Source organism: Ceratocystis lukuohia, assembly GCF_044167205.1.
Source record: "Ceratocystis lukuohia strain C4212 chromosome Unknown Supercontig1_pilon, whole genome shotgun sequence".
NCBI lineage: Eukaryota > Fungi > Ascomycota > Sordariomycetes > Microascales > Ceratocystidaceae > Ceratocystis > Ceratocystis lukuohia.
In genome coordinates, this window is record NW_027263520.1 from 735,708 (window position 1) to 759,837 (window position 24,130).

The 24,130-nt window shown below is 48.5% G+C and overlaps 7 protein-coding genes across 7 annotated transcripts; 4 read left to right on the forward strand and 3 right to left on the reverse strand.

Moving 5' to 3' along the window:
- Positions 1–91: 91 nt before the first annotated feature.
- On the reverse strand, positions 92–907 carry HOO65_010189 (uncharacterized protein; the record flags this gene model as incomplete). Its single annotated transcript, XM_070999664.1, has 1 exon — positions 92–907. One exon carries the CDS (start codon positions 905–907, stop codon positions 92–94), a length of 816 nt encoding a protein of 271 aa, XP_070862011.1.
- A 1,640-nt stretch (positions 908–2,547) lies between these two features.
- HOO65_010190 (Cut9-interacting protein scn1) lies at positions 2,548–3,840 on the forward strand (the record flags this gene model as incomplete). The annotated part of the gene is made up of 1 exon (XM_070999665.1): positions 2,548–3,840. One exon carries the CDS (start codon positions 2,548–2,550, stop codon positions 3,838–3,840), a length of 1,293 nt encoding a protein of 430 aa, XP_070862012.1.
- A 322-nt stretch (positions 3,841–4,162) lies between these two features.
- HOO65_010191 (uncharacterized protein) lies at positions 4,163–6,396 on the reverse strand (the record flags this gene model as incomplete). Its single annotated transcript, XM_071005527.1, has 3 exons — positions 4,163–6,121; positions 6,195–6,259; positions 6,327–6,396. The coding sequence occupies 3 exons, from the start codon at positions 6,394–6,396 to the stop codon at positions 4,163–4,165; spliced, it is 2,094 nt and encodes a 697-aa protein (XP_070862013.1).
- A 1,420-nt stretch (positions 6,397–7,816) lies between these two features.
- HOO65_010192 (uncharacterized protein) lies at positions 7,817–9,933 on the reverse strand (the record flags this gene model as incomplete). The annotated part of the gene is made up of 3 exons (XM_071005564.1): positions 7,817–8,979; positions 9,424–9,454; positions 9,673–9,933. The coding sequence occupies 3 exons, from the start codon at positions 9,931–9,933 to the stop codon at positions 7,817–7,819; spliced, it is 1,455 nt and encodes a 484-aa protein (XP_070862014.1).
- Positions 9,934–11,575: 1,642 nt separating this feature from the next.
- On the forward strand, positions 11,576–12,560 carry HOO65_010193 (Zn(2)Cys(6) transcription factor; the record flags this gene model as incomplete). Its single annotated transcript, XM_071006045.1, has 2 exons — positions 11,576–11,630; positions 11,794–12,560. The coding sequence occupies 2 exons, from the start codon at positions 11,576–11,578 to the stop codon at positions 12,558–12,560; spliced, it is 822 nt and encodes a 273-aa protein (XP_070862015.1).
- Positions 12,561–20,389: 7,829 nt separating this feature from the next.
- HOO65_010194 (uncharacterized protein) lies at positions 20,390–21,570 on the forward strand (the record flags this gene model as incomplete). The annotated part of the gene is made up of 2 exons (XM_071005951.1): positions 20,390–20,427; positions 20,490–21,570. 2 exons carry the CDS (start codon positions 20,390–20,392, stop codon positions 21,568–21,570), a joined length of 1,119 nt encoding a protein of 372 aa, XP_070862016.1.
- Positions 21,571–22,929: 1,359 nt separating this feature from the next.
- Positions 22,930–24,001, forward strand: HOO65_010195 (uncharacterized protein; the record flags this gene model as incomplete). Its single annotated transcript, XM_071006006.1, has 2 exons — positions 22,930–22,993; positions 23,073–24,001. 2 exons carry the CDS (start codon positions 22,930–22,932, stop codon positions 23,999–24,001), a joined length of 993 nt encoding a protein of 330 aa, XP_070862017.1.
- Positions 24,002–24,130: the final 129 nt, after the last annotated feature.

The following is a 24,130-nucleotide window of genomic DNA, read 5'->3' on the forward strand; positions in this document are numbered from 1 at the left end:
GAGTTTTGAGATTCAGGCTGTTTTTGGATTTCGTGTTATACCGTTAAATTAACTACACTAAAATCTACAAATTGCGCTATATACGATGGTATTACCACGGCACCAAAGCCTCGTGGCTTGTGGCTCGTCTCATATCAAAATAACCATCTCGGGAAAGCTGATATCCGGGGCTGAGTCTCCCGCTCCATGGCGAGGTCCACGTTGGATTGAATCCAGCCGGGTCTGTTCCGCGATCTCTCCCTTCAGAAAAGCCTTTGAAGGAATCTCCCCTTGAGCGGGGTCGGCTTTTTGATCTGTCGCCGACAACACCAGCATCCCAATATGGCGCAGTAGGGAAAGGGCCCGATTCGCCGCTTAGTCCTAAGGGCCGCAAATCGCGATAAGAATAACAGCTGGCTGAGCTGAGTGTGCGATTGAGGCCACCACCGCCACGACGCCGCTCCGGAGTACGCAGAAGCCCAGGGTCTGGAAGGGTAAAGTTGCCAGAGTCGTCGGCCATGCCGCTAGGGGTTATGCTAGGGGCTGAGAACGAACTAGCCCGCGACCCACGGCGAGATCCACGACGCGAGTGCACAGGCGACAGACCAAGCATTGGAGTGGTCGAGAAGGCCGATAGGATGGCGTCAGAACTTTGTGGTGGCTGTGGTGACGGCGATGAAGTAGAAAGCAGAACGTGGAGTGCACCAAGCAGGCTAAATGGAAAGAACCACGAGAGATTGCGAAGACGACGCAGGCCGAAGTAGATGGGCACCCACTGTAGAACCAGGTCGAGGTAGACCAGCGAGACGCGGAAGAAGAGCATAGCAAAAGCCATAGCAGTGGTAATGCATGCAAATATGGCTAGAGGAACGGTCACAATGCACAAGAAGACCACAAGGGCGGTACGCATGGGGCTTAGAGATACCATGGAGGAGTAGTTTAAGGTGATGTGAGGCGGCGTGTGTTGCACTCTGAGACGTTGGGTGATAGGTATTAGCTAATGCAACATCTAGTGTTTAGCTTTAACTAGAATGAACGAGCAAGACGAGATGAGCGGTTTATCCAAGCTTAGAATGCATATGTAACAGAGAAGAAGGTGGCATCGCAAGCAAGATATACAAGCAACCAGCAAGCCCTGGGTGGAGGCGGGCTCTGATCTGATAGCTGTCTGAAGTGGTGCTACGCTGATATGATACGAATGTCACCCGTTGATAATGTTGGATTGCGGTGCTTGGGCGGTGGCGAAAGAGATAATGCAAAAAAAAACTAAAAAATACAAACTAGCCAGTCAGGTCAGAAAGCAATGTAAGATGCCACCAAGCTTCAAGTTGTATCACGACCAGTCAGAGTGGCCGCACTCCAAGTCTTGTTCGTAAAGGTTAGGGGGTCCCTGATCTTGGTGTCTGCTAGCAGCTAAATTCGCCGTAGCCACTGTAATTATAGTAGTTTGCACGCTATTAGATACTGTACTTAGCGAGAAAGAGCCTAGAAAGGCCTAAGTTGCTGACAGCCGCGGCAACAAAAGCATGTGAAAAGGCGACCCCCAATTCCTCTGTGCGCCCCCCCTTACTAGGTTTTTCTTGATTAGGTAATCCAAAAACAGGGGGGAGCGAAGATAGGAAAGGGGGGGGCGCAAATACTCAATGAGGGGGCGCATGTAGCTGTCGCCCAAAGCCTGAAGTCCACGACCATGCCCTGCGGATGACGTGCATCTCACATGATCGCTGACTATCTCACTAGCTATTACTCTCCCAGACTATCACGGTTCCCGAAGTCTATAGCCCAATGTCTTTAACAATAGCCCAGTGCTTGCTATCCGCTGTAAGAGTCAAGACCGTAAGGAAGATGACCTAACAGTGAGTTGCAAAACAATTTATAGTCTGCCCATACTCGATAGCACAGCAATCGTCTGTAAGAGGATAAATAGCCTGCAGGGCTCTCAATGATCTTTTGCGGGGGTACTTGGGGGCTTGGCAAGGATCGGTGCTTGGAATTTACATCATGGCTCTGAGTGACCCTCCTACACTCATTCATTTACTGGTATAGAAGAAGAGTTCATTAGCTACCTTGAACCCTAGGCTATCATAAAATTGACTCGTTTGTAATGATAGAGCCAGTACAGCACATTGTAGAACACGGAAATCGTGAGAGTAGTGTGGTGACTAGTAGAGCATTGACAGGGGATATTAGAAAGGAATAGAGTTTCGTGGCAAAATAGTAGGGTCATTGTGCCTAGAGAATAAAAAAGCTGGGATGGCAATGTGGTGATATTTTCAACAGTCAATGCTATTGTTACTTGGTGGGAGCGTGTTGGTGACACACCAGCAGACAATGCACGTGACCTAGGCCTAGATGATCAACTAGGCACCCCAAGTCTAAAGTATTTAAGAATTAGCATGGGCCCAAGACTGCCCCTCCCCTTGGACAGCTAAATCTACTTGGGAAGGGGATTAAATAGGCTTGAGCAAGGCTAGAGCCCCGATCTCACTACTAAAGACCACAAGCCCCGAAACAATTTGATCCCATGTTCTTCAAGATACTCTCTAGTATATTACCTCTTGTCCCATAATGTGCAGCTGCGACTCAGCTCAGGCCCATGAGCCTGGACCCCAACCAACCTCGGCCGCTAACTCCCACCCCACACCGCTTCCCCTACCGTCTATCACAGCCGGCCCTCTGTACGATGCCCACTGCCACCCCACCGATAATATGCACCATATCGCTCGGATCTCTAACATGCGGACATCTAAGCTCATCGCCATGGCGACAAGAGTCCAAGATCAGCCCCTCGTCGCCTCTCTGGCCCAGTCTTCGCCAAAGGTCATCCCCGCCTTTGGCTGGCACCCATGGTTCGCACATCTACTCTACGACGATGGGCCGGACAGTGTGCTATCAGCTGTTACAGGCCCTGGTCTAAAGACTGCGCACTATGCCAACGTGCTTAGCATAGCCAAGCCGCTCTCTACGCAAGACGCCGCCTTTGTCACCAACCTCCCAGATCCAATTCCACTGTCGGCCTTTCTCGCCAATACCCGCCAGCGTCTGATAGACCATCCCACTGCCCTTGTTGGCGAAATAGGACTCGACCGTGCCTTTCGGCTCCCCGAGCACCCAGTATCTACATCCACACCACCGAGCACCGACTCAGCACCCACGCCCGGTACACGCAACGGCCGTCGTCTTAGTCCATACCGCGTTAGCATTGCCCACCAGATACTTGTTCTCAGAGCGCAACTCAACCTGGCTGCCGAGCTACAACGCGCTGTTAGTGTTCACGGAGTACAAGCACACGGCGTTTTGTACGATGTATTGGCACAGACATGGAAAGGGCATGAAGTTGAGGTACCAAACCGACGGCGGCGACGAGTCCTTGCTCGCGGCATAGCAGCACAAGCTGAAGAGGCAGAGACGAGCGACGAGGACGAGGATGGGGGTGGGGACCAGGATCCGCGCGACCAAAAAAACCCCCGCTTGGAGTCACCGTCATCGGCTCACAGACTGGTGACGTTCCCACCCCGGATCTGCCTGCACTCGTTCTCAGGCACTAAAGACGTGGCAAAGCAGTATCTCCACCCTAAAATTCCCAGCGCAATATACTTTTCCTTCTCGGCAGCTGTAAACCTCTCCGGTGGGCCGTCTACAAAGTCTAATCCAAACACCGCCATGCAGAAACTAGAAGCAGTACTTAGTATTCTCCCAGCCGATCGCATTCTAGCTGAGAGCGATCTTGATGTTGCAGGAGAAGAAATGGATGCTGCTTTAGCTAATGTATACGCAGCAATCTGCAAAGCCAGAGACTGGGAGATGGAGGAAGGCATAGCGCATATCGCCCAAAACTTCGAAGCCTTTATAGAAACGTAGATCATGCGACGCTTCTCTCGACAACATAGCGACACAAATGGTAGGGAAAGCAAGCACCAAGATATTAACAGCATAGATCAAGCGCCAGTGGCAGCATATATACAAAGGGAAAGAAAAAAGAGAGAAAAAATAAAAAGAAAAGAAAAGGGAAAGGGAATGGTAAAGGTGACCCAGCTCGGTTGAAAGCCACCCACAAAATATGCATAGAAGAGAATAAAGTGCCATCATTTTGCCCTTCCCTCTCTACATGTCTTCACTGTCCTGTCTCGACACCGATGCTGCTGCATCGCAGTCGCTACAGCATATCAAACCAGCCAGAAGCTCAGATGCTCAGCACGCCGCCAGCTTCCTCATCAGTTTGGTAGCCCGGCAGGCCCTCGTCGATGTACTCATACCGTGGTGGGATAGAGTACAGTGAGCGTGTACTCTCGGGACTCATGGGGCGGGAGGCTCTCTGGGCATCCATGACGGTATCTGATCTAGGAGCCCGCTCTTCGTCCTGCTCAAGATGCGAACGCTGGGTACGCTGTACCTGGGTTCCATCCCCCGTGCGTCCCCGCAAGCTATAAGAACCAACAATACGTTGCCCCAAACCACGATTAACGGTAACCATATCACTAACCATAGACACTGCTGCACGAATCTGTGCAAACGACTGTTCCATGGAGGTTGAGGCAGTAGATGTAGACGCCATCGACATGGCTGATACGCTGTGGAGGGAAGAGTGCGATGTCCTGCTGCTTTGCGACGACTGCGATAAGGCACGCGACCGGCTAAATCCAGACAACGGCGGCTCGTCAGATAGTACCTGCGATGCAGTGGTGCAGTAGGAAGGAGGGCGTGACAAGCCTCTACTAGGGGCATGTTCGTGATAGCGATGGTGCATAGGGAGGCTTGTCGACTCCTCTGTGGCTGCAGGACCCAGTTGCTTCTCCTCATCTGCCACCTCACCATCGTACGCACGACACAAATCACCATTAAACATAGCTCTGACGTAATTTCTAAACGCAGCCTTGTAGCCCAGACCACCACCACCGCCGTATGGCTGGCCATTATAATCATAATCCCGTCGCTTCTCATCTTGAGAACTCATGCAATAAAGAAGGAATCTGAAGACAAAAAAGGCCATGACCAGAACAGAAAAAATCATGATCACGTCCATGGTATTCTTGGCTACCAGCAGCCAAAAGGCCTCATCATCTGAAGTATCACTGGGTGTTGATCCTGGCAATAGAGATGGATGACTCAACATGCCATCGTCTGATGAAAATACTGAGTCACTACTCGCAGTTTTATGGCCGGTGTTAATCAAAGATTCGTGGTCCTGCGAAGAGGAGCCAGTGGGTGGGTGGGCTGTCGAAGTAGAAATAGGCCCACAAAACGCCGGAGGCCAAGCAGGTCTGGACGGAGCAGAGATCTCGCTGCTGGACTCGCCATTCTTGTCCTTGGGCGAGGAGTATGGAAACCGGCAAGTGGTCTTTTGGTTTCCTTGGGGAGTCTGATTCGTGTGTGCAATGGTTTTGATAAGCGTGTTAGCCCTGCTAGATACTTGGCCAACTAGTGCCTTCATGACACAATGAACATTGTCGCATTGGTTAAGCGAGTCAGCTACTGTGAGGCGCTCATCGGATACAGAATCGCCGCTATCGCTTTCCATGGTAGACACTTCACATATAACATCGGTCGTTAGAGAGCCAATGTACGCTTCATACTCGGCAATAAGGCGGTTGATGTCTGAGCGCTGCCGTCGCACTATTTCGAGTTCCACTAAAGCTTGCTGAAGATCGGGGTTTCGGGGGGTGGTGAATCTGTTCGGCGCTTCATCATGTGTATTCTCTGCGGGCACCGCAATAGTAATGTCGCTTCCAAGGACTTGTGCAACTCTAGACGGGCGCGTAGGGTCAATGAGCAGCTTGAACACGGCATTCTGGATAGGCGTATTTGTAGTGGTCGTAGTATTGTTTAGGGCGGTCCGGGATGTCGAGATGCGCTGGACTTTGGCGCTGGTGATGGTAACAGTCAAAATCTCGGACTCGGGCTTATTGTCGTCGGTAGTCTGGCACTCGAAGTCCCAGATCGCAGAAACAGACGAAACAAAGGAGCGCGGAGCGTGATTGGTAGCAGATTCGCCGCCATACGTTTCGTCTAAAGACGTTCCAGCCGTCATGAGAATATCGCCAGAGCCCCAGCCATCAGTGCCACGGTCCAGCCGCAAGCCATTCAGAGTAACGTCAGAATGGCCACACAGGTGGGTGGAGGGGTCAACATGAACTTGGAGAGCCTAATAGAGCGACAAGTTAGACAATATAGGAGACACAGCAGCAAGATCTAGCCAGTAATAAATACCGACTTACCAGCTGGGTATCAGCGTTGCTACTGAGCCGCATATTCAACTGTGCATCGGGAAGACGGTGGTCCACTGAGGCTTATCATATTCACGTTAGCAATAGACGCGACTGAGCCTGAGAAGCACGACTGCTACCTACCATCAATATCGCCCAAAGCGAGCACAATGCTTCCAAAAGCCGCCCAACCCGCGGCATAAGGGACAATCATGGTGTCGAAGGAGCTATAGTGAACAATAAATCACACGCAGCCCTCTCGTGTCTTCTTCGCCACCACCAACACAGTAAACAGGGTAACAGACGGGTGTGCTGGAATTTGGTGGGTAAATAATACAAATATTGGAGCTTTGAGCACTGAAGCTCAAAGCATGCAAGACAAGTGACAAGGCGCGATTTTCTTCTTTTTTTAAAGAAAAAAAAAAAAAAAAAAAAAGAATTTGAAAAATCAAAATAGGGAAACGGGGAAAGAGGGAGGTTAAGAGAAGGAAAGAACGCCCCAAGATAGCCAAGATATGCAAATTAAAGAAAAGGAAAATGGCGTTGAGGTGCCCGGAACAATGGGGAAGGAGCACCCCGTTCATAAAATAGCAACTACGCTATGCCAACAATTTGCAGAGATAGAATGCAACCACAAATTACTATACTATTCTTCTTCTCTTTTGCTTCACTCTACCACCTATGTGATGTTTGCCCACGTTTCCCTTTAGCCATATTCCTCCTTCTCCTCTTGCCGTCTTTCTTTGTTCTTAAAGCTGTTGCTTCACACAACTCCTTCAACGCCAAAGCTTTCGATAATACTTCCTGCTTCCTATCGGCAACCAACCCGCCCGCCCGTCCCGTGTTTTGCAGCACCTCCACGTCTTTTGACCTTGCCTTGTGACCAAGCAACCAGGCTTTCAATAGCACGGCTTTGGAACACCCACCTACCTTTCAGCTCACGCTACTACTCTTGCTTTTCCTGCATCCGAATCTCATACATTGTTCGTGTTGCCCAAAAGCTTTTTGTTCTTCCCTTATCGCTAGAGCCGAGTGCCTATGACGATGGACATGGCATCTACATTTAAATCTGCATGTTCTCTTGAGCGCATAGACTTCTTCCTCACTGACTGTGCAGCAAACCGTTCCCCTGCAGCCTCGAATAGCACTGGCCAAAATACTGCAGCCTACAATTCAGCCCCCACCTAAGCATTTAACCAGAAACATGCGCAGCTTTCTTGGTATTGTTTCCTTTTCCACCTATGGGCTTTTTATTATACACCCAAGGTGTTGTTGTGTATAAACTATGTACAGACAAATTCAAAAGCACCCGCATCATAAACCCATTTCAGATAGACCCTTTCAACTCTACCAGATACTCGTTCAGCACCGCAGCACGAGTACGTGCAAGTTCTGATCCTCTTTCCCCCATGTGATGCATGATTTCCACCATCCGCACTACATCCAGCAAAGGCGCAATGTTAGCAAGGTTCTTGTATCGGTATTCTATTTTCCCGGACTCCCGGTCCTGCCGTGCTAGTATCTTTCGTACTCGGGCTCGGTATCCGCAGGGTCTAACCCTCGCCTCCCAACCCAGACTCAGGGGTGATGATGTGATATTCACGGTTGAAACAAATGATTGGGGCAGAGTAACACTAATACTTACATAGATCATTCTTGCCTCTGTCATAGATAGTCTCGTCAATATTTTCCCTATCTCCAGCATGCATCTTTAGCACTGCGCCAATACAAAGCGCTTCCAGAAATGCTCGGTGGTTAAATGCCCACCACATGCGCGCCTCAGACTCAAACAACTCGAAAAGTAAAAAGAATGACGTAATCGCATCGTGTGCAGCCTCCAGCGTCCCGCGCACATTGACAGAAACTTCATCACTCATCGATGCATTGACCAACATCAAATTGTGGAAGAAGTTGCTGGTCAGCCACAGAATCTGTCGCACAGCCCGCCCCTCACTTGCCTTTCTAGCAGTCAGTGTCGCCTTGTCCCAGCATCGAAAGAGATCGGGGAAGCTGCGATACACACTCTTGAACTCATTAATCAACTTTGTCTTATGACGAGCCGTGGTACAAATTGGGAGGTCGAGAGACCGGGGCGAGCATATTGACTCTTGCACCAGGTTAGCCAGGGTCCATGAACACTTTATGTATAGAGTATCGGTTGGGTCGCTGTTAGCAATAGACGAGCCGTCCTCAATCAGTGAGTCTACTGTTACATCGGTGTGGGTGGCCGTTGGTGGCAGCGACAGTAATATGGTAAGAAATGTGTCTTGTAACAAGACAGCTTGCCAAAGTTTACGGCGCTGCTGCTTCTCCAGTAGAGAAGCGTTGGGGGTAACAATGTTTGGGTCGCGATGAAGGCCCATGGCATAAGACTGCCGAGTCAATATTCCAGCAAAAGCCCAGCCGTCTGTTACATGGTTGTCATTTATCAAAAAGTATGTAATGAGCACCATGGCTTGGATGGACGTTACTGACGCCGTACTCAAGTATGAGTACACCCGCAAAGACTGGTGACTGGCCGAAGCGTAAAACTCTGCCATGTTCTTCTTTTCAGCGCAGGGGTAGTCTTCGACGAACTGTGCGCCCATAGCAATCATGACAAAGAGAAGAGCAACGAAGGATGCATCGACATCCGATCGATCTACATCTGCCATGCCCCAAAAGTGCTCATAGTCGGCGTAAAATGTCTGGCGGTGAATCATGGGATACACTGGGTCCACACACTCAAAATAGCGGGCCATTAAAGCGTCAGTCTGTGCCTTGGTTGGGATGACAGAAATAACTTCTGGAAGTCCCCCTTTACATGTCCAATAGTTAGCAAATGGGTGTTGGGCTCCAATGCCAAACACGTTGCTCCCAGATGAGACCGAAAACGGCATGTTAGACATAAGTCCAGTCGAGAGTGCCACTGCCCCCCGGGATGTTGATGATTTGGATCCAATAAGGCTATGGTCAGCCATATTGGGGATAATCGAGTATTTGCTCTGGCTTAAGCGCTTAGAAGAGGGCCGGGTCATTCGTGGGCCATTGGCAGAGGTTCGATGTGACTCCCTGTGTGTGATGACGTCAGTGTACACTCGGCGCTCGGCATTTTGCCTCAAATATGAATGCAACTTACTCTAGTATTTGTGCAACGCGGTCGTAGGCGCAAAAGGATCCTCTCCTTATGCCTGGACGGACAAAACGTCAATATCTTGCTCATTTTGGGAGAAATTAGTTGAGGCATTGCGACGGCACTTACAAGCAAAGCATGTTGGGCGTCCACGGTCGCACTAATATGAAGAAGAGTATCAGCTATGCGTTCTATGATGTGAAGACAAAGTCTATGTATACTGCGAGAACTCCCATTGATGGCAGGCAATGGCAGGCCTAAGTTTGGTAGCAGGACATCCAGCTATATATTTCCCAATTTCTCAGTACTAGTGCGGCAGCTGTTTTCTGCAGCGTGAAACTTGGACGTTTTCATTTTATAATGCGCAGAAGAACTCACTTTTGTCTTGCGTTCCACACACTCAAAACATGATAGAGTGGGCTTATTGCGCCGTTGCTTAGTGTTCTTCTTTCTGTCATGTCTAGAAGCACTGCCATTTACCATGCCAGGCCCATCTCCGTAGGGGCTGCTTGCACTACTAGAGGTATCTCGGAGATCGTCGTGAGAGCCGTTTTGGCCGGCCTGTTCCTGCTTGGATGTAGAAGCGGCGGGAGGAGTTGGCCTCATAGTTACTGACGAAGACAAGCCGTTGGTTGGCATTGCGGGCTGTCCAGTAGGTGCTGATGTAAATGCCAATGACGGCTGTACCATGGGTGGCGGGATAGATGGTATAGATGCGGGGGGGAAATATACATGGCCCGGGATTACAGGTTTAGTCGAATACAGTGTCTCAGGCGGATACGCTGCCGGGGAGAACTGTTGGAAAGATGCGTAAAGAGCAGATCGGTCGGTATTTGGAGATGTTTCAGGCGATGATGACGTTGGAGCCAAGGGATTACTTGCGGCCGAAGCCGGGCTTAGGTCGGGTACTTGCGAGCATTGGTGGTTCATGACTTTTTAGTTGGTGTAACTTTGAGATCAAGGACCTGCCGTGGAAATTCCTGCCCAGCTGAGCCAAGACAGCGTCGCCGTGGTATTTGGAAGGGATGTTCACGAAGGATGTACAGGTTGCCTCGAGTCGATGTATAGAGCAGCAGGTTGATAATGCAAAGCCGAGTGGATATAGTTGGATATAATTATAGTAAATTTCCCTTGGATGTCTACAGCAAGGACCATAAAGCTGCCTCAAAGGCTCACTCCTGAAGCTTATGTTATAGGCCGTAGGATAAAAGCCATCCAAATTCAAGAGTTTATAGACAACCGCCCGAGTGAAGTCTCGAGTCGTCGTAGAATTTGCGAGCGAGTTATTGGCAGGTCTTGGCGTGGACAACTTGACCAAGGGGGGGGTGGCAGTACAGTACAAGGCGAAATAGAAAGGAGCGAAAGCAAAGCAAAGTTGAGTAAAATCAAAAAGGGAAGAAAGTTTTTGTCTTCTTTGACACAGGACAAAATGGGGGTGTGATGACGATATGCAAGGTCGTATTTTAGCGAGTCGCAGTCAGCAATGATTGATGGACAGCAAAAAGCAAATCCTGCTTTGGAGGGGGGGGGGGCAAGAAGAGAGAGAGTGTGTGTGTGTGCTAAAGATGGAGTACGGGAAAGAACGAAGAGGAGAAATAAAATGGGATAGAGATAAGAGAAATCACAGAAAATAGCAACTAGAATCTGAAAATTGAGGACAAGACAGGAACAGATGAACAAGGCGAGATAGAGTAAGCAGAAAAGAGTAGGGAACCCGTCTATAATTGCTATTGGGGGTTGTTTCTTAGTCTAGTGCGAAGAAGGCAAGAGCTTGTTCGGGCTACTGCTTCCTAGCCCGACTTCCCTTTTCTGGTTGCTGCTATGCTTTCTGCTGTTCTTGTTGCCGTTGCCGTTGCCGTTGCCGCATACTTAAATCCTCCTTAAACGCACGAACGAGAGAACCCCCGAGTGAGGTAACCCAAATTAAGAACAAAACAGCAATTACTTGCTCTGGTGTGTAGGTTATTGCATTTCAAATTCATTAATCAGCCATCCACCAAGACAAAAAAATCAAGAGCCCTTGCGTTTAGCCGGATATGCCCCGAAAGTCAGTGTAATTTCTTAGGCACCTTTCAAACCAAGTCAGGTCAGGGCAACAGCAGCGAGTACGTCACAGACTCATTAGGTAGGCAATTCTCATTCAAAGAGCTACAACTACAACTGTTCAATCCTTGGCAAAGAGGATCCCGATTCCTTTGCATTAACCCCGAATAAACACATCTCCCTTTCTCTCTCTCCCTCTCTCTCTCTTTATTAGGGTTTGGATTTTTGTGTCACCAAGATGACCACTCAATGGTTGTTCATCGTCGATGCACGCCACCCAACACTTGATTATTGTACGTTACTATCTCGCTAGAAATTCTGCTCTTGTTCTAGATTCGCTATTAGAACGCATATAAAAGCAATTCTTTCTCCCAAAGATGCCACCTACGTCTCTTAAAAGTGTAGCCCCATGGCGTGCCCCTTTTCATTCGCAGGTATCTAAACTCTCGATGCCAGCCTTTACCATCAGCACGATTCACGATGGCCCGATGAAAACCACTACTAGCCCGCCCGTCACGGCCGCCAGACCTCAACCTCGAGCGCGCACTGTTGTCTTCCGCGGTTTCTGGGGCGAGCTGCCAGCCAATCCCCATAACCCCGCACCAAGGAACCCACAATACTGGCAGAGTGAAGTCCTGTGTATCACAACTGACGTACGCATGGCCAAGGTTGATGAGCTAGGGGGCGATGAAAACGGCGGCGGCGGGCTGTTCGAGGCGGTTTTCTGGATGCCTGATACCATGACACAGTGGCGGATACGAGGAAGGGGCTATTTCCTAGGACAGGACGCAGATGACGATGTGGACAAGTGCAGTCTTGTGCGGGATCAGGTGCAGTCGCGCATGTGGCGTGCAAGCAGTGAGGAGGGTCAAGAGTGCCGACAGGGCCTAGAGGAGTCTTCAGAGACGGATAGGGCCACTAAGCTGTGGAGCTGGGCACGCGAAGTAACAGCACACTTTGGCAATCTGAGTCCCATGATGCGCGGCAGCTTCCGCAACCCAGCTCCCGGAACGGCCCTAAGCAGCGGCCCCGGAAGGGAAGGTCTTGGTCAAGGACAGAGTGTTGAGGACTTGCATGACGCGTTAGCACGGGAAAACTTTCGGGTAGTACTTCTAGTCCCTGATGAGGTGGATTACGTCGACCTATCGGATTCTTCAAAGGCCAAGAGATGGCTCTACACCATTGACGGAGGCGAGTGGGGTGCTCAGGAGCTCTGGCCGTAGGTTGGGAAAGCCTTCGCTCCACGGGAGTAAATAGAATGCTTGATGCTTCGTTTGGCGCTTCTTAGCATCCGTCTATGTCTCTGTGGTGATGGAATTATAGCGTGAATCTCCGAATTGCTATTCATGGACCGTGATACATCTAGCGGACAACCTTCACGAAACATTTACTAAATATGGCCACTCTGATACACATACGCACAGATACTTCACCAAGACGCAACACACTACGCAGTCAGTTCTTTTTGATTTGGCGGCACATACTTGACAAGAAATATCTACGAGAACCTGTTACTTGCTTGTCTTTTGATGAACCTAACCCTCTTGCAGTGGCTTTAATGGCATCTCTTTTTCCAATGAGATGTCAATTTCGCGCTGTCTCCAATGTGACAAAACTGCAAGGAACGTTTGGTGTACACGCCAGTCTAGTCAGCAGTTACATTATTTGTTTAGCCAGCCAGGTTATCTTGGCTGTGGTGTGTGCGAGAGAAAAAAAAAAAAAAAGAGAGAGAAAAGAGCGGAACGGCAGAGACACAGCCGGACCGAGAGGGGAAGCAGGCAGCATTTGCAATGCTAGCAGATTGATTTCCTCTTGCATGCCTTGTCTGTTGTTGATCTGAATCACTGAATCCCAAGACCAGCTGCCGCTGTCTAAGGCTGGCACTTATTTGCTTCCTTGCTATCAGCCAGCTGCATCATGGCTACACAGCAGTTAGCCCTCCAAAGAAAGCGCATCAATAAGAGAGACGTGATTGAAACCTTTTTGCCAGCTTCTCTCTGCTTGTATTTCTTTTTGCCTCTCCCGTGTCTTAGGCTTTATTTTCTCCCCTTGTTCAAGTCAGCCGGGATAACTTGTCCGTCAACATAGCGTAGCAGTTCTGCCCTCCTTTCCTTCTTTCCTTTTCTTTTTCCTTTTCCTTTTCTTCAAGGGCTCATGGGCTTTAGTATGAGGGCTTGGCAAAATAAAGCCGAGGCTTGTTGCCGTGTTTTGTGCATGAAAGCTCTACAAGGATGGCAAGCGGCTCAAAAGCGATTTGTTGGCCTACAATGAGTGACAAATAGTTATCATCCAAGGCATTTGTACCTTGGAAGTAGCTCAAAGGACTTGCCAATTTCCTGAGCCGGATGTTACTACCTAGCACAGCAGTCATCAGGATATTCAAAAGAATACAGTCCTGGAGACAATGTCAAACATGATGAGGGCGGTTATTCAGATGCTGAACTACCCAACGGAAATGAGTACACCATAGTCGCAATGGCCGTTAAGGTGAAGGTAAATGCCGAATACAGGAGAAGCCAGCTTTCATGGTACTTTCAGGCTAGTTTCAAGGAACAATGTCTTGGAACAGAACTACTTGCCATCAACTACACATCAGCTCACGTGATGTGATGTTGTGTGCATTTGGAGGGCAAGAAGCTGAAATTCAAACAAAGAGGCTTTCCGCCAGGCTTCAAAGCATGAGACAAAGCCCCCGCCCCCTCTCCCCTCTCTCCCAGATCCGAACCTGTGCTAGCCGACCCGTGTTCGGTCTTTCGTTGCTTTGCTGCGTTGGTTTCTCGCCTCGCTTTTGCCGTCCGCCTTAACCAGTCTATACCCCATATCGGGAGGAAGCTGGCTGCCCTTCGTCTGTTGGCTTGCTTTGTAGGTGGCTGGGATAGGCTTGTATGGGGAGCGGATCCAAGGTTGCCACCACTAGCCAATTAGCTTCCAGCTCGGGTATGGCAAGCTGGCAAAGGAGTGCAGAGGAGTGAAAGGAGCTAACATCCCGCGGGGGGGCTCCCTGTTGGGGCGACTTTTTGTCCCACGGCCCGTTCTTGCCTAGCGCCGATTTGCCTGACGAGATAACATTTGAGCTTTGATGTAGAAATTTGAAGGCCATCCATCCATGTTCCTATTGATGTTAGGGATAGAAAAGACATCGTGCGGCTAGGCTGTAAGTGAGTGTGCATGAAACATATGTTTACAGACAGGTAGACAGAGAGACATACAGGCCTACAGGCCTAACATGCATGCAGCTCTCCAGGCTGACAGGGCCCTGTCCCAATTCGTCCAATGCTCCGTCTCCTGTTTCTTTGCAGCCCTTCTCCACAAGACCGTCAGTGCTAAAATGGGCTATGGCAACGATGACAAAGCAGCGTACAGATATACATGCAGACAACACGCAGATGTATGCGCACGCAAGGCGTAGACCGATGGAGCCCTCAACTATTTTCCACACCGACTCAGGACGAAAATAAAGCATAAAAAGGGTTCAACAGCGTTCGTAACCCTTAACGCTTGGTGCATCAACCCATGTGATTGTGCTTATCTTTTATCTTATCTTCTTCAACTTTTGTATCTAATCCATTTTTTGCTGTTGCACAAGATGGCTACAAGATACAAGCAACGAGCAAAGAGCAAGAATCTCACCGGTTTTTGCTGGGCAGCGAAATAGAGATCGACCGCAATAAATACTTTTGACTTTGATTCAACGGGCTAGAAAACTTGGGCACAGTAACAGAATTTTTCCATCATCTTCGCTAGAATTGCTTGACCATCGTTGCTATGAGCAGAATAGCAAGCTTATCCCTGTGTTTAATACGGGTCTCTCGTATGTATAACCCTGTTATGTATAACCCTAATAGACACCACGCGATGTGAATGGCAGTCGGTCGGGTCTCGGAAACTCGCATTGCTAAGCAGGTACACGTGGATGGTTAGCAACGTGAGACAGAGCAAGCAAGCCAATGCTAGCAGCATACTCACATCATCTGAAGGATACCATCTACTTGTTGCACGTCATAAATTCACATGTCTTACGTTGGTGTTGTGATATTTGCTCCTCCTTCCTGATGAGTTTTTGCCCCAAGGCCTAAGCACTACTGGCTTCCTTCAGGAGCCAGCTCTTGTCCTCTTGAGTCTTTCGAGTGCCAGAATGACCTTGGTTTGGATTTAAAGTCTAGGTGTCGTCGATCTTGGTCGTCCTCGTCTCGCTATTCCTGTTCAAGGCGACTGCTGTCAAACATGGCTTGTCCTAGTTCCGGAATAGCTTCCACTCAGCCTAGTCCAGCAAGGCTTTGTTGCTTTTTTATCTCTTCCATGTTCAGCAGTCAAGTTGTATATTGTGTGCAGTGTGGTGATATGAGTAAATTATAGTAAGAGTGGTACCTAGCTCATACTGGGAAAAGAGGAGCAAGGTGCTAAGCACAGAGGAGGCAAAGCGGTCATCCCCTATTCGAATGGCTTTCCCTAACGACCCATGAGGAAGAGGAATAAAGGAAGAATATGACGATCAAGGACAGGTGAATACTGTGCGTGTATTTTTTTCCCTTTTTATTTTTCTCACTCTTTTGCCTGATAATCCTTCCTGTTAATCCCTCGGTATCTTTTTCTCTGCTCTCCGACTCTTGTAGCCTGTCTAGATAGATGTAGGCCTTTTTTTTTATTTTTTTTGTTTTAATTTAATTTAATTTAATTTAATTTTTTTTGCTTTCCCTTTTTTCTTCTGTCCTTTCACGTCTCACCCCTGATTCATCTGTCCACAAGCACAAGGTCGCCGTCTAAGAAAGCGGGGAAAGCGGAAAGTGGAAAGCGGAAGGCGTGTAATAAAGGGCTACTGCCAGCAGGAAAGAAAGAGGGCGAAGGGCTAGAATAAGAGAGAACTGCGTGTGGAAATTTCCCGATGAGACGAGACACCGCTTTTGTTACAATGCATCGGATAAGGCAAATGATCCTGTTGTATTTCATCCTTTTCATCGTCTTGTTATTTTTCTCCTCTTGCTCTCTTGCATTTCTTAACACCGAGGCATATATGTGATGTGATGCAGTCCTAAAGGCATGCCAAGCGTGGCTTGTCACTCTTTAGAGCTCAAAGTAACTGGATGAACAATAAAACAGAAAGGACATCAGGCTTCTAAAAAAAAAGGCCAATATTTTTTTTTTCCTTGAGGACGGCCTTCTGTTTGCTGTCCAGCATGTACCAGTCCCCCCGTTACCCCAGTTTAAGGCTCAGCTAAATTCTGAATAGCAGGCCCTGAGACTCAGCAGCCAGTTCGCTTAGTCTGGATCAAAGCGAGACAGACAGAGACAGGCAGGAAGACAAGACACAACATACACTATGTTCATCTATCCAGGCTCAAGAGACCGAAATTACCAGCCTGTAGCTGGGGCTTTTGCATTTTTGGTGGGGCATACAAGCAGATCGGTTATGAGTTGTAGCAGAGGTGGGTTTTTAACCAGAAACTACTGCACAGGAGCAAAACGAGAAAAAATTGAGACGGCGTATTCTGCCCCGGTGCATTTGTTTCCCGTCTTATTGCCTCCTCGGGCTTTTAATTCGTATGTTACAGTATGTATAGACAGCGTTTGTATATGGTGGACGGCAGTCAAGACGGCATGGCATCCCATCCCTCTGTTAATTATGATAGCCTGCCGCCATTCAACAGGCGGCGTCAAGAACAAGGGAAGGATTGAAGGAGGAAGAAGGAAGAAGGAAGAAGGAATGAATCAGTAGGAAGGAAGCTATAAGCCATCACAAAGGACTTAGCGCCAGTGAGTAAGGGAAGGAGAGCAAAAAAAGCGGACAGTTGGGGTTTTCATTTGAAGCAACTTCTATGACGAAAGATGCAACGGAAGACAAAGAGCAGGATAAAAATGCGAGCGATCGAGTGGGTGGGCGAGAGACAAGAGTAGGAGAAAAGAGAGAAAAAGGCATATAAGAAATTGCAACTGCATTTTGCGGCCGCCTATTCCCCCCTTTGCTCTTTTTTTTTATACCATGCAACTGTAACTGAAACGGCAACAGCCAAAAAAAAGAAAACGGGTTCGGGAAAACACACAAAAAAGGGAGAAAAAAAGCAAAAAAATGACAATGGCAAAATAGACTCTTTGCACTTGCCGTAGTTTCCTCCATCACTCTTCTTGTTTGCCGAGCTGGGCTTGCTCAGAGGCTTGGATGGTGTGAAGAATGATAATATACATTTGTACTGTGCGACTGGCTTTTGCTTGTGACTTTGCTGTATGCATGAAAGTCATACGCGCAGCTTAGACATGGACGGACGACGGACAACGGATGATACTTGAAAAGGACAAGCCAAAAATAGGAGCAACACATACACATGAACATACCTACACCGTACATACATGAATGCCTTTCTGCTGCGCAAATACTTTCTTTCCCTTGGCTTATGGAACTTCTTACGGGAGCCCAAAAACTTCTTGTTCTGTCTTGGCCCTGCCTTGACCCTATAGGATAGGACAGACAAACACCCTTCCTTCCGAGCACGACCTTGTCCAAGAGTAAGTTGAGACGTAAATACACTGCAGGGCCTGAACATAACCCCATTCCCAGGTGTACACATGCATGTATGGTTGGATGTATGGAAAGGCAAAACCACCAGAATCCTCGTTAAGATTCTGTGCACCATGCATTTGAGCATCTGTATGTGTACGCCAAAGCACGGTAGCTGGGGGAATGAATAGGAGGAGAAGGAGGGGGAAAGAGAGGACGGAGAGGAAAAGAGAAGGAAACTAAACGGGCGGTTATATGAGATTCTGGAGACTTTGTGAGGGTTCCTCAGCTCTCTCCCAGCAAGGCTTGCGCATGTATGGATGGACGGCTTTACTGTTCGACCATCTTCCCTCTATTATGCCGAAGACAAGACAATGTAAACTGGGCGGGATGTATTGGAAGGTAGCATGAGCGACTGTTGCGTACACATCTACATATTGGCTTCTACGTTCTAACATGTCCTAGTTTTGTCTTGTAGCAATGCCCCTCTTCACTCCCCTAGTCATCTCGAATTCGGAGTTTGTACCCCATCTAAAGCGTGCATAAAAGGCCGTGCCTTAAGTGTATTAACTGCTCCATGCCTGAATTTAATCATCGGCGAGCCGTTTGCTGATAAGAGTAGTGTCAGTTACAGTAGCAGTGATAGTAGCACTGGGCAGCACTATGCGTCGCTAGGAAGTAGGCAGCACTAGGCAGTAGAGGCAGGCAATGTAGAGAAGGAGGTTGAGACAGAGCCTTCAATCTCAGGAAATGCAGACAAAGACACAAGTGATGGACTCTGCTTGGTTCCTTTTGCCAATAGGTTCATGATATCATTGCCTAGCTTGCATGCCTCATTCTGGCTCTTACTCTAGGCCGCATTCATGCCCGTTTGCTGATCATCGGATGTTTTCGAAAAGCATTCGCCGAGCGTCTGTGCTTCGGCTAGACTCGAGATGTCCCATGGTCCATGGCAGCGAGCTTTGGTTGCTGTTGGCGGTGGCTTGCTGTCGCTGTTGAGAGGGAGAGGGGAGAAAAGAGAGGGAGGGGAAGGGAAGGGGGAGGGGGGGGGGAATTGGAGCTCATGGGATCTTTGGAGAGCGCAAAGCTGGCCTGAATTTGACCAGCGCCAAAGGGGGGGGGCTTGGTTGAGGGATTCGTACTGCAGGAGAAATAATAGCAAGAGGTAGAGAAGCGTGCTTTCTGCCTTGGTGCTAGGCTATTGACTATTGGCAGACGGATGTCAGACAGGTAACGTAGCAGGCCCAGGCATAGCCAGGTAGGGCAAGGAAAAGAAGGCAAGCATGGCTCAGGGTATTGTGATGTGATGTAATGTGGTGTAGTGAAAGTGTTGTGGACATACATAACTGATGGTGTGTGCTTGCATGCTTGCATAGCGGTTCAAGCAGTCAAGTCTATCTGAATCTCGAAATCCTAGACCCCGCCTATAACATTATCGAATTAATAGGCTAAAAGTAGGACTATAGAGCTCTGCTATTAGGTGTTCACTGGCTCGCGGCAACGCTATGGAGCGGGATCTTTAGGGTGGATTGGCTAGACTTAGGATAAGCCAGGCGTGAGCTGCTAGTGCTAGTGGGAGCCAGTGTCCATTGATGCCCTAAATTTATCGACAGAAGTCCCACAGGAGGCCCCCTAAAGTCTTGAAGGCTCGAGCGAACGGGTGTCAGGAAGCTAGGCCGAATTTTTCAACGGCGAGAAAGCCCTTCGCCAGGCTTCTTGTCAGAGTAATAGCGCCCGTTTAGGGCAGATCAAGGACCAGGCTACGGACCTGGCTATCTGGCTATTATATTTATTCTATTGTTTTTGCAGGTTTTTTTTTCTTGTTTTTCTTTTAGCTCTGACTTGATTGGCTAATTTATCAGCCATTTTTTTTTGGTGCGTGTGCTCTTATTTTTGCCCCTGCCTTTTTATCATTATCATTATCATTATAATTCTTTTTCTTCTTCGTTTTTGTGCTTCTTTTTATTGCCGACTTTTATTGTCGCTTTTCAGTCCCCACATTTTTATTTTGCTGGCCCTTGCTCTTCCTGGCCTTCCTCTTGCTGTGCTTGGCCCTTGTTTTGCCCTAGGTTAAAGCGCTGTCCCCGCTTTCTTCTGCCCATTATTTCCCCTTCGTTCTCCTTCTTTTCCATTTTGTTCTGGCCTTGGCCTCGCCGACAAGCAATTATTCCGTCCTATCATCTCTCCTTTTCGTTTCCTATTTTATTTTATTTCTTTTTCTTTTTCTCTCTCTCTTTTTTTTTTTTCTCTCCTTGTGTAGGAAAGGAAAGAAAACATTTACGAAAGCCTCACCCATTGCCTTTTTTTTTTGTTTTTGATTCTTTCTTCATTCCTCATGGGCTCTCAGTCTTGGACTCTACGTTTATAGGCTATTTTTTTTATATCTTCGATTTCTGTTTTATTTCTTTTTTATATTTACTTGAATCTCTTTATTAATCGCCCAGCGAGCCAGCCTATCATTGCCATCACTACCCATAGCACGAGCAGGCTTGCTTTGCTGTCATCACCGTCCCATTCTTCCCTTCCGACGACCACCACAACCGCCATTCACCAACCATTGTGATGGACGCCCTTAAAAACATCATCAGTAATGTGCCTGAGTGGCGTACAAAGCTCTCCACCTTGAATGAGTTAATAGACCAACGTCAAGCTGAGCTAATAGCTCTCAACGAAGCCGAATCATTACCCTCATTACCGCCAAAACCCCCAAGCGCAAGAGCTCGACCGAATCCCTCCGCCCACAAGAAGAGATTGACGAGGCCGTTAGGAATAATAACGCCGCTAATGAAAAAGAAGATGATGAGGAGGAAGCCCTTCTGCGCAACCTACAGTACCGGATGACCTCGGCCTCCATGGCAAGGTGTCCTGAGCAGGCCATTCGTGTTGCCCACGCCCGTGCCCGTGCCCAAGTCCGCATCAAGCAACGAACTACGTCCAACAGCTCTATCGACTTGGAAGAGCGCCGAAGCAAGCGCCGCACTCGGAACATGATCATTGTTTATTACGACAGTTTTGTACAGAGTTTTTTCGAGGAGCTTGTCAAGTTTGTATCTGCCAGTCGTAACCTAATCCGCAAGGCTAGAATGGCCGCGAAGGTTGCTCACATTAAGCGTGTTGCTGAGATAGAATCACAGACTCTTGACGCTCCCAGCGACCCTTTCTCTGCAGGCCCCGATGACTTCAGTGCCCCCTTAGCCCCCCGCATGCCCCCTATGCTCAGAGCGAGCTCACGACCAGCAAGCCGTTTTGGTGCCTACGGCGCTGGAATCAGCAAACCTACTGATGCTTACGACCGTCTCGACAAAGCCTTGGAGTTTGTGCAAAGCCAGAGCGAAAAGGGTGCCCATTTGTTTCTACGGGATGGAAAATGCACCGAAGAGGTCAACAACATCGCTCGTCGTATGCAGGAGGCCAAGGACCTGGCTGAAAAGGAAATGCAGCGCATTCTCACCGAGGAACCCGAGTTGGCAAAGGAGTCGAGCGAGGTCAACAAGATCCGTATGCATCGCCCCACACTTATGCGTCGCGAGGTCATCTCCAGCAAGCCGTTCTCTGCGATGCCCATGGGCGACCGCAACAGCAGCAGGCCTTTTCCTATCAGAGAACACAAGCCGATTGTTGTAAGGGAGGAGCGCAAGCCTATTGCTACTATGGCCGATCTAGCGGCACATGCGGCGGCCATGGACTCTCAAAAAGCCTCACAGGCGTCAGGCCCAAAAATCGATATACAGGCTGGATCATAATAGCCGCTATGTTGTTTGTGATGCAATTGTTGGAGACTCTCGTCCTTTCTCATTATATATTCACACACGCCTTTCTTGCTACTCTTTCTTGGATTTGCCTCTCGCTCAGATCCGTCTCCTGCCACAGAACCAAGCTAAATACTATACTATACTAACTTGGAGGTTTCTGTGCTTGGCAAGCTGACCTGGGTTGTCGGCATAAAACACCTTGAACGACTTGACGATACTTTTTTCTTCTTTTTCTCCTCACTTATCACTTTCCTTTTGTTTTTCTTTATCTCTGCACTGCTAACCATTTCCTTTGTTCGGTCACCATGTTTTGCTTCTGTTTTTTTGCCTCTTGGTTTTTCTGCAAATTTTATTCTTTTCGCTCGGGCCAGCCGACTGTTCCTTGTTTGATATCTTTCTGAACTCCTTATTTTCTCTTCTATATTCTTCCATCTCTCGTTCATGGCTACTTTCTGGGTACCATTTGAGCCAGCTATCATGTGTCGGATCTCATTTGCATCGCGGTTTGCTTTTTTTTTTTCTCTTTGTTTTTCTTTTCTTCTTGCTGGATATACTGTTGTGTACTACATACTGGACTTGTTCTTCGGCTTTCTCAACTTGTTTCTTATTGATGTCTGATGTCAGACTTCCTATCTATACTTCTCATGCTGGGGTTTCCTTCTCCGTAGCCTCCATGAAAAAAAATCCCGTTCAGCCTCGATCTTACTCTGCTTCCAGTGCAATGCCTTTCGGGGAGGACATGGAAATGGCCACTTGCCGTTGCTAAAAAAAAGGCTTATAAGTTGCCATCTAGTCAAGCTCGTCCGTTTACAAAAATGATTAATAATATAGTGCCCGATACTGACTAAATCTTGATCGCTCTATGCTCACTCTTAGGATAATCAGGTGAGTATTCGTACATGTACTTGCCTCGCCACGATGTAGCAATATACAAGTGGCAACAAAGGGAGTAGGACGTGGGGCAGACAAGACGTTCATTGGCAACTGCAGCCTATGTCGTAGGTCCTACGCATGTACCTGCCCTTTTCTCTTCGTTTCCGTCATGACATCTCTATTGGTAACCAGAACGGAAACAACCCGGCATTGTTAACGATTGGATGTTGTGCTACTTTCCATCTATGTCTCCCCCTTCCATTTTTTGTGCTGCATGAAAGTTCTTATGATTTCGTGTTGAGTCAATTAGCGATTTGGTTGGTTGATTGCTCCACACCGCCTTTGTCCTTTGTCCCTTTTTTTTTTTTCTTTTTTTTTCTTCCTGCAGCTTTCCTGCACGTCGCCGTAAAAGCACAGTTTTTCGTGAACTTGCTACATTTCAGCTGCTATTAGCACATAAATTCTTGTTTGGTAATCATGAACGCTGCAGCAGTTGAAGCTTTAGTTCCGCGCTTTAAGCTTGAGCGAACGCTTAACCAAGGTATGCCATGTTAATGTCCGCTTCTTTTTTTCTCTCATCTCGCCTCTTGACTCATGCCCACGTCTGCTCTCCACTCTAGACCAGAGCGGCCGCCGTATCTCCCTTCTCGGCTCTATCGACGACAAGCCTGCCATTTTGCAGCTCGAGCGTTCGCCATTCCCTTCAAGCCAGGCTTACCTTGCTAGCGTGCCAGCGAGCCTTGCACGCTTGTCCAACCTCCAGCACAATGACGTTTACGCCTGGTATCTTGCACTGGCTGGCAGCGAGTCGGCCTTGGTTGATACTGCCTCCAACTCGGCCGGTTTCCATCATGATCTCAAGGTCAACTTGATCTACCCCTGCACTGAGACCCATATTAAGAAGTATACAAAGCAGCCTGTGCGGTACGTTGCTGAGACGCCCGAGATTTACGCCAAGCACGTGCGTCCCATCATGGAAGAGAAGCGCGGCGAGGGCCGCTTGAACTGGGTATACAACATCATCGAAGGCCGCAAGGAAGCGGAGGATGTACTGTTCCGTACACCGCTAGGTGCCGAGGAGAACCTTGAAGGCTTTTTGCTTTTACCTGATTTTAATTGGGATCGCACAACGCTCGAAGCCCTGCACTTGTTGTGCCTGGTTGAGCGCCGCGATATCTGGAGTCTGCGTGATTTGCGCAAAAGCCATATTCCGTGGCTGGAAGATATGCGCAAGCGCCTTGTTGAGGCTACTCTGGCGACATACCCGACCATAGAGGCAGACCAGCTCAAGCTATACGTCCACTATCAACCAACCTACTACCACTTCCATGTCCATATTGCGCACGCTGCCGCAGAGCCTGGACATACACAGGCCGTTGGCAAAGCAGTGGATTTTGATACCATTATTGAAACACTTAAATCTATGGGAACATCGGATGACAACAAGGATCCGGGTATGGATAGTATTAGTATAAACTACACGGTTGGTGAAGCTAGCGACCTGTGGGAGCGGGTATATCGGCCGCTTAAGCTTGGGAAAGACTGTTGATCGTCTCAACTAGTGTATCAACAGAAGATCCCTTGGGGCAGTCCTTCCACCGGCCTCCATCGGCAATACAGTAAACCTTATCGTCCACACGCACAGTGCAGCTTTTAGTGACACCGGCCTAGAAAACAC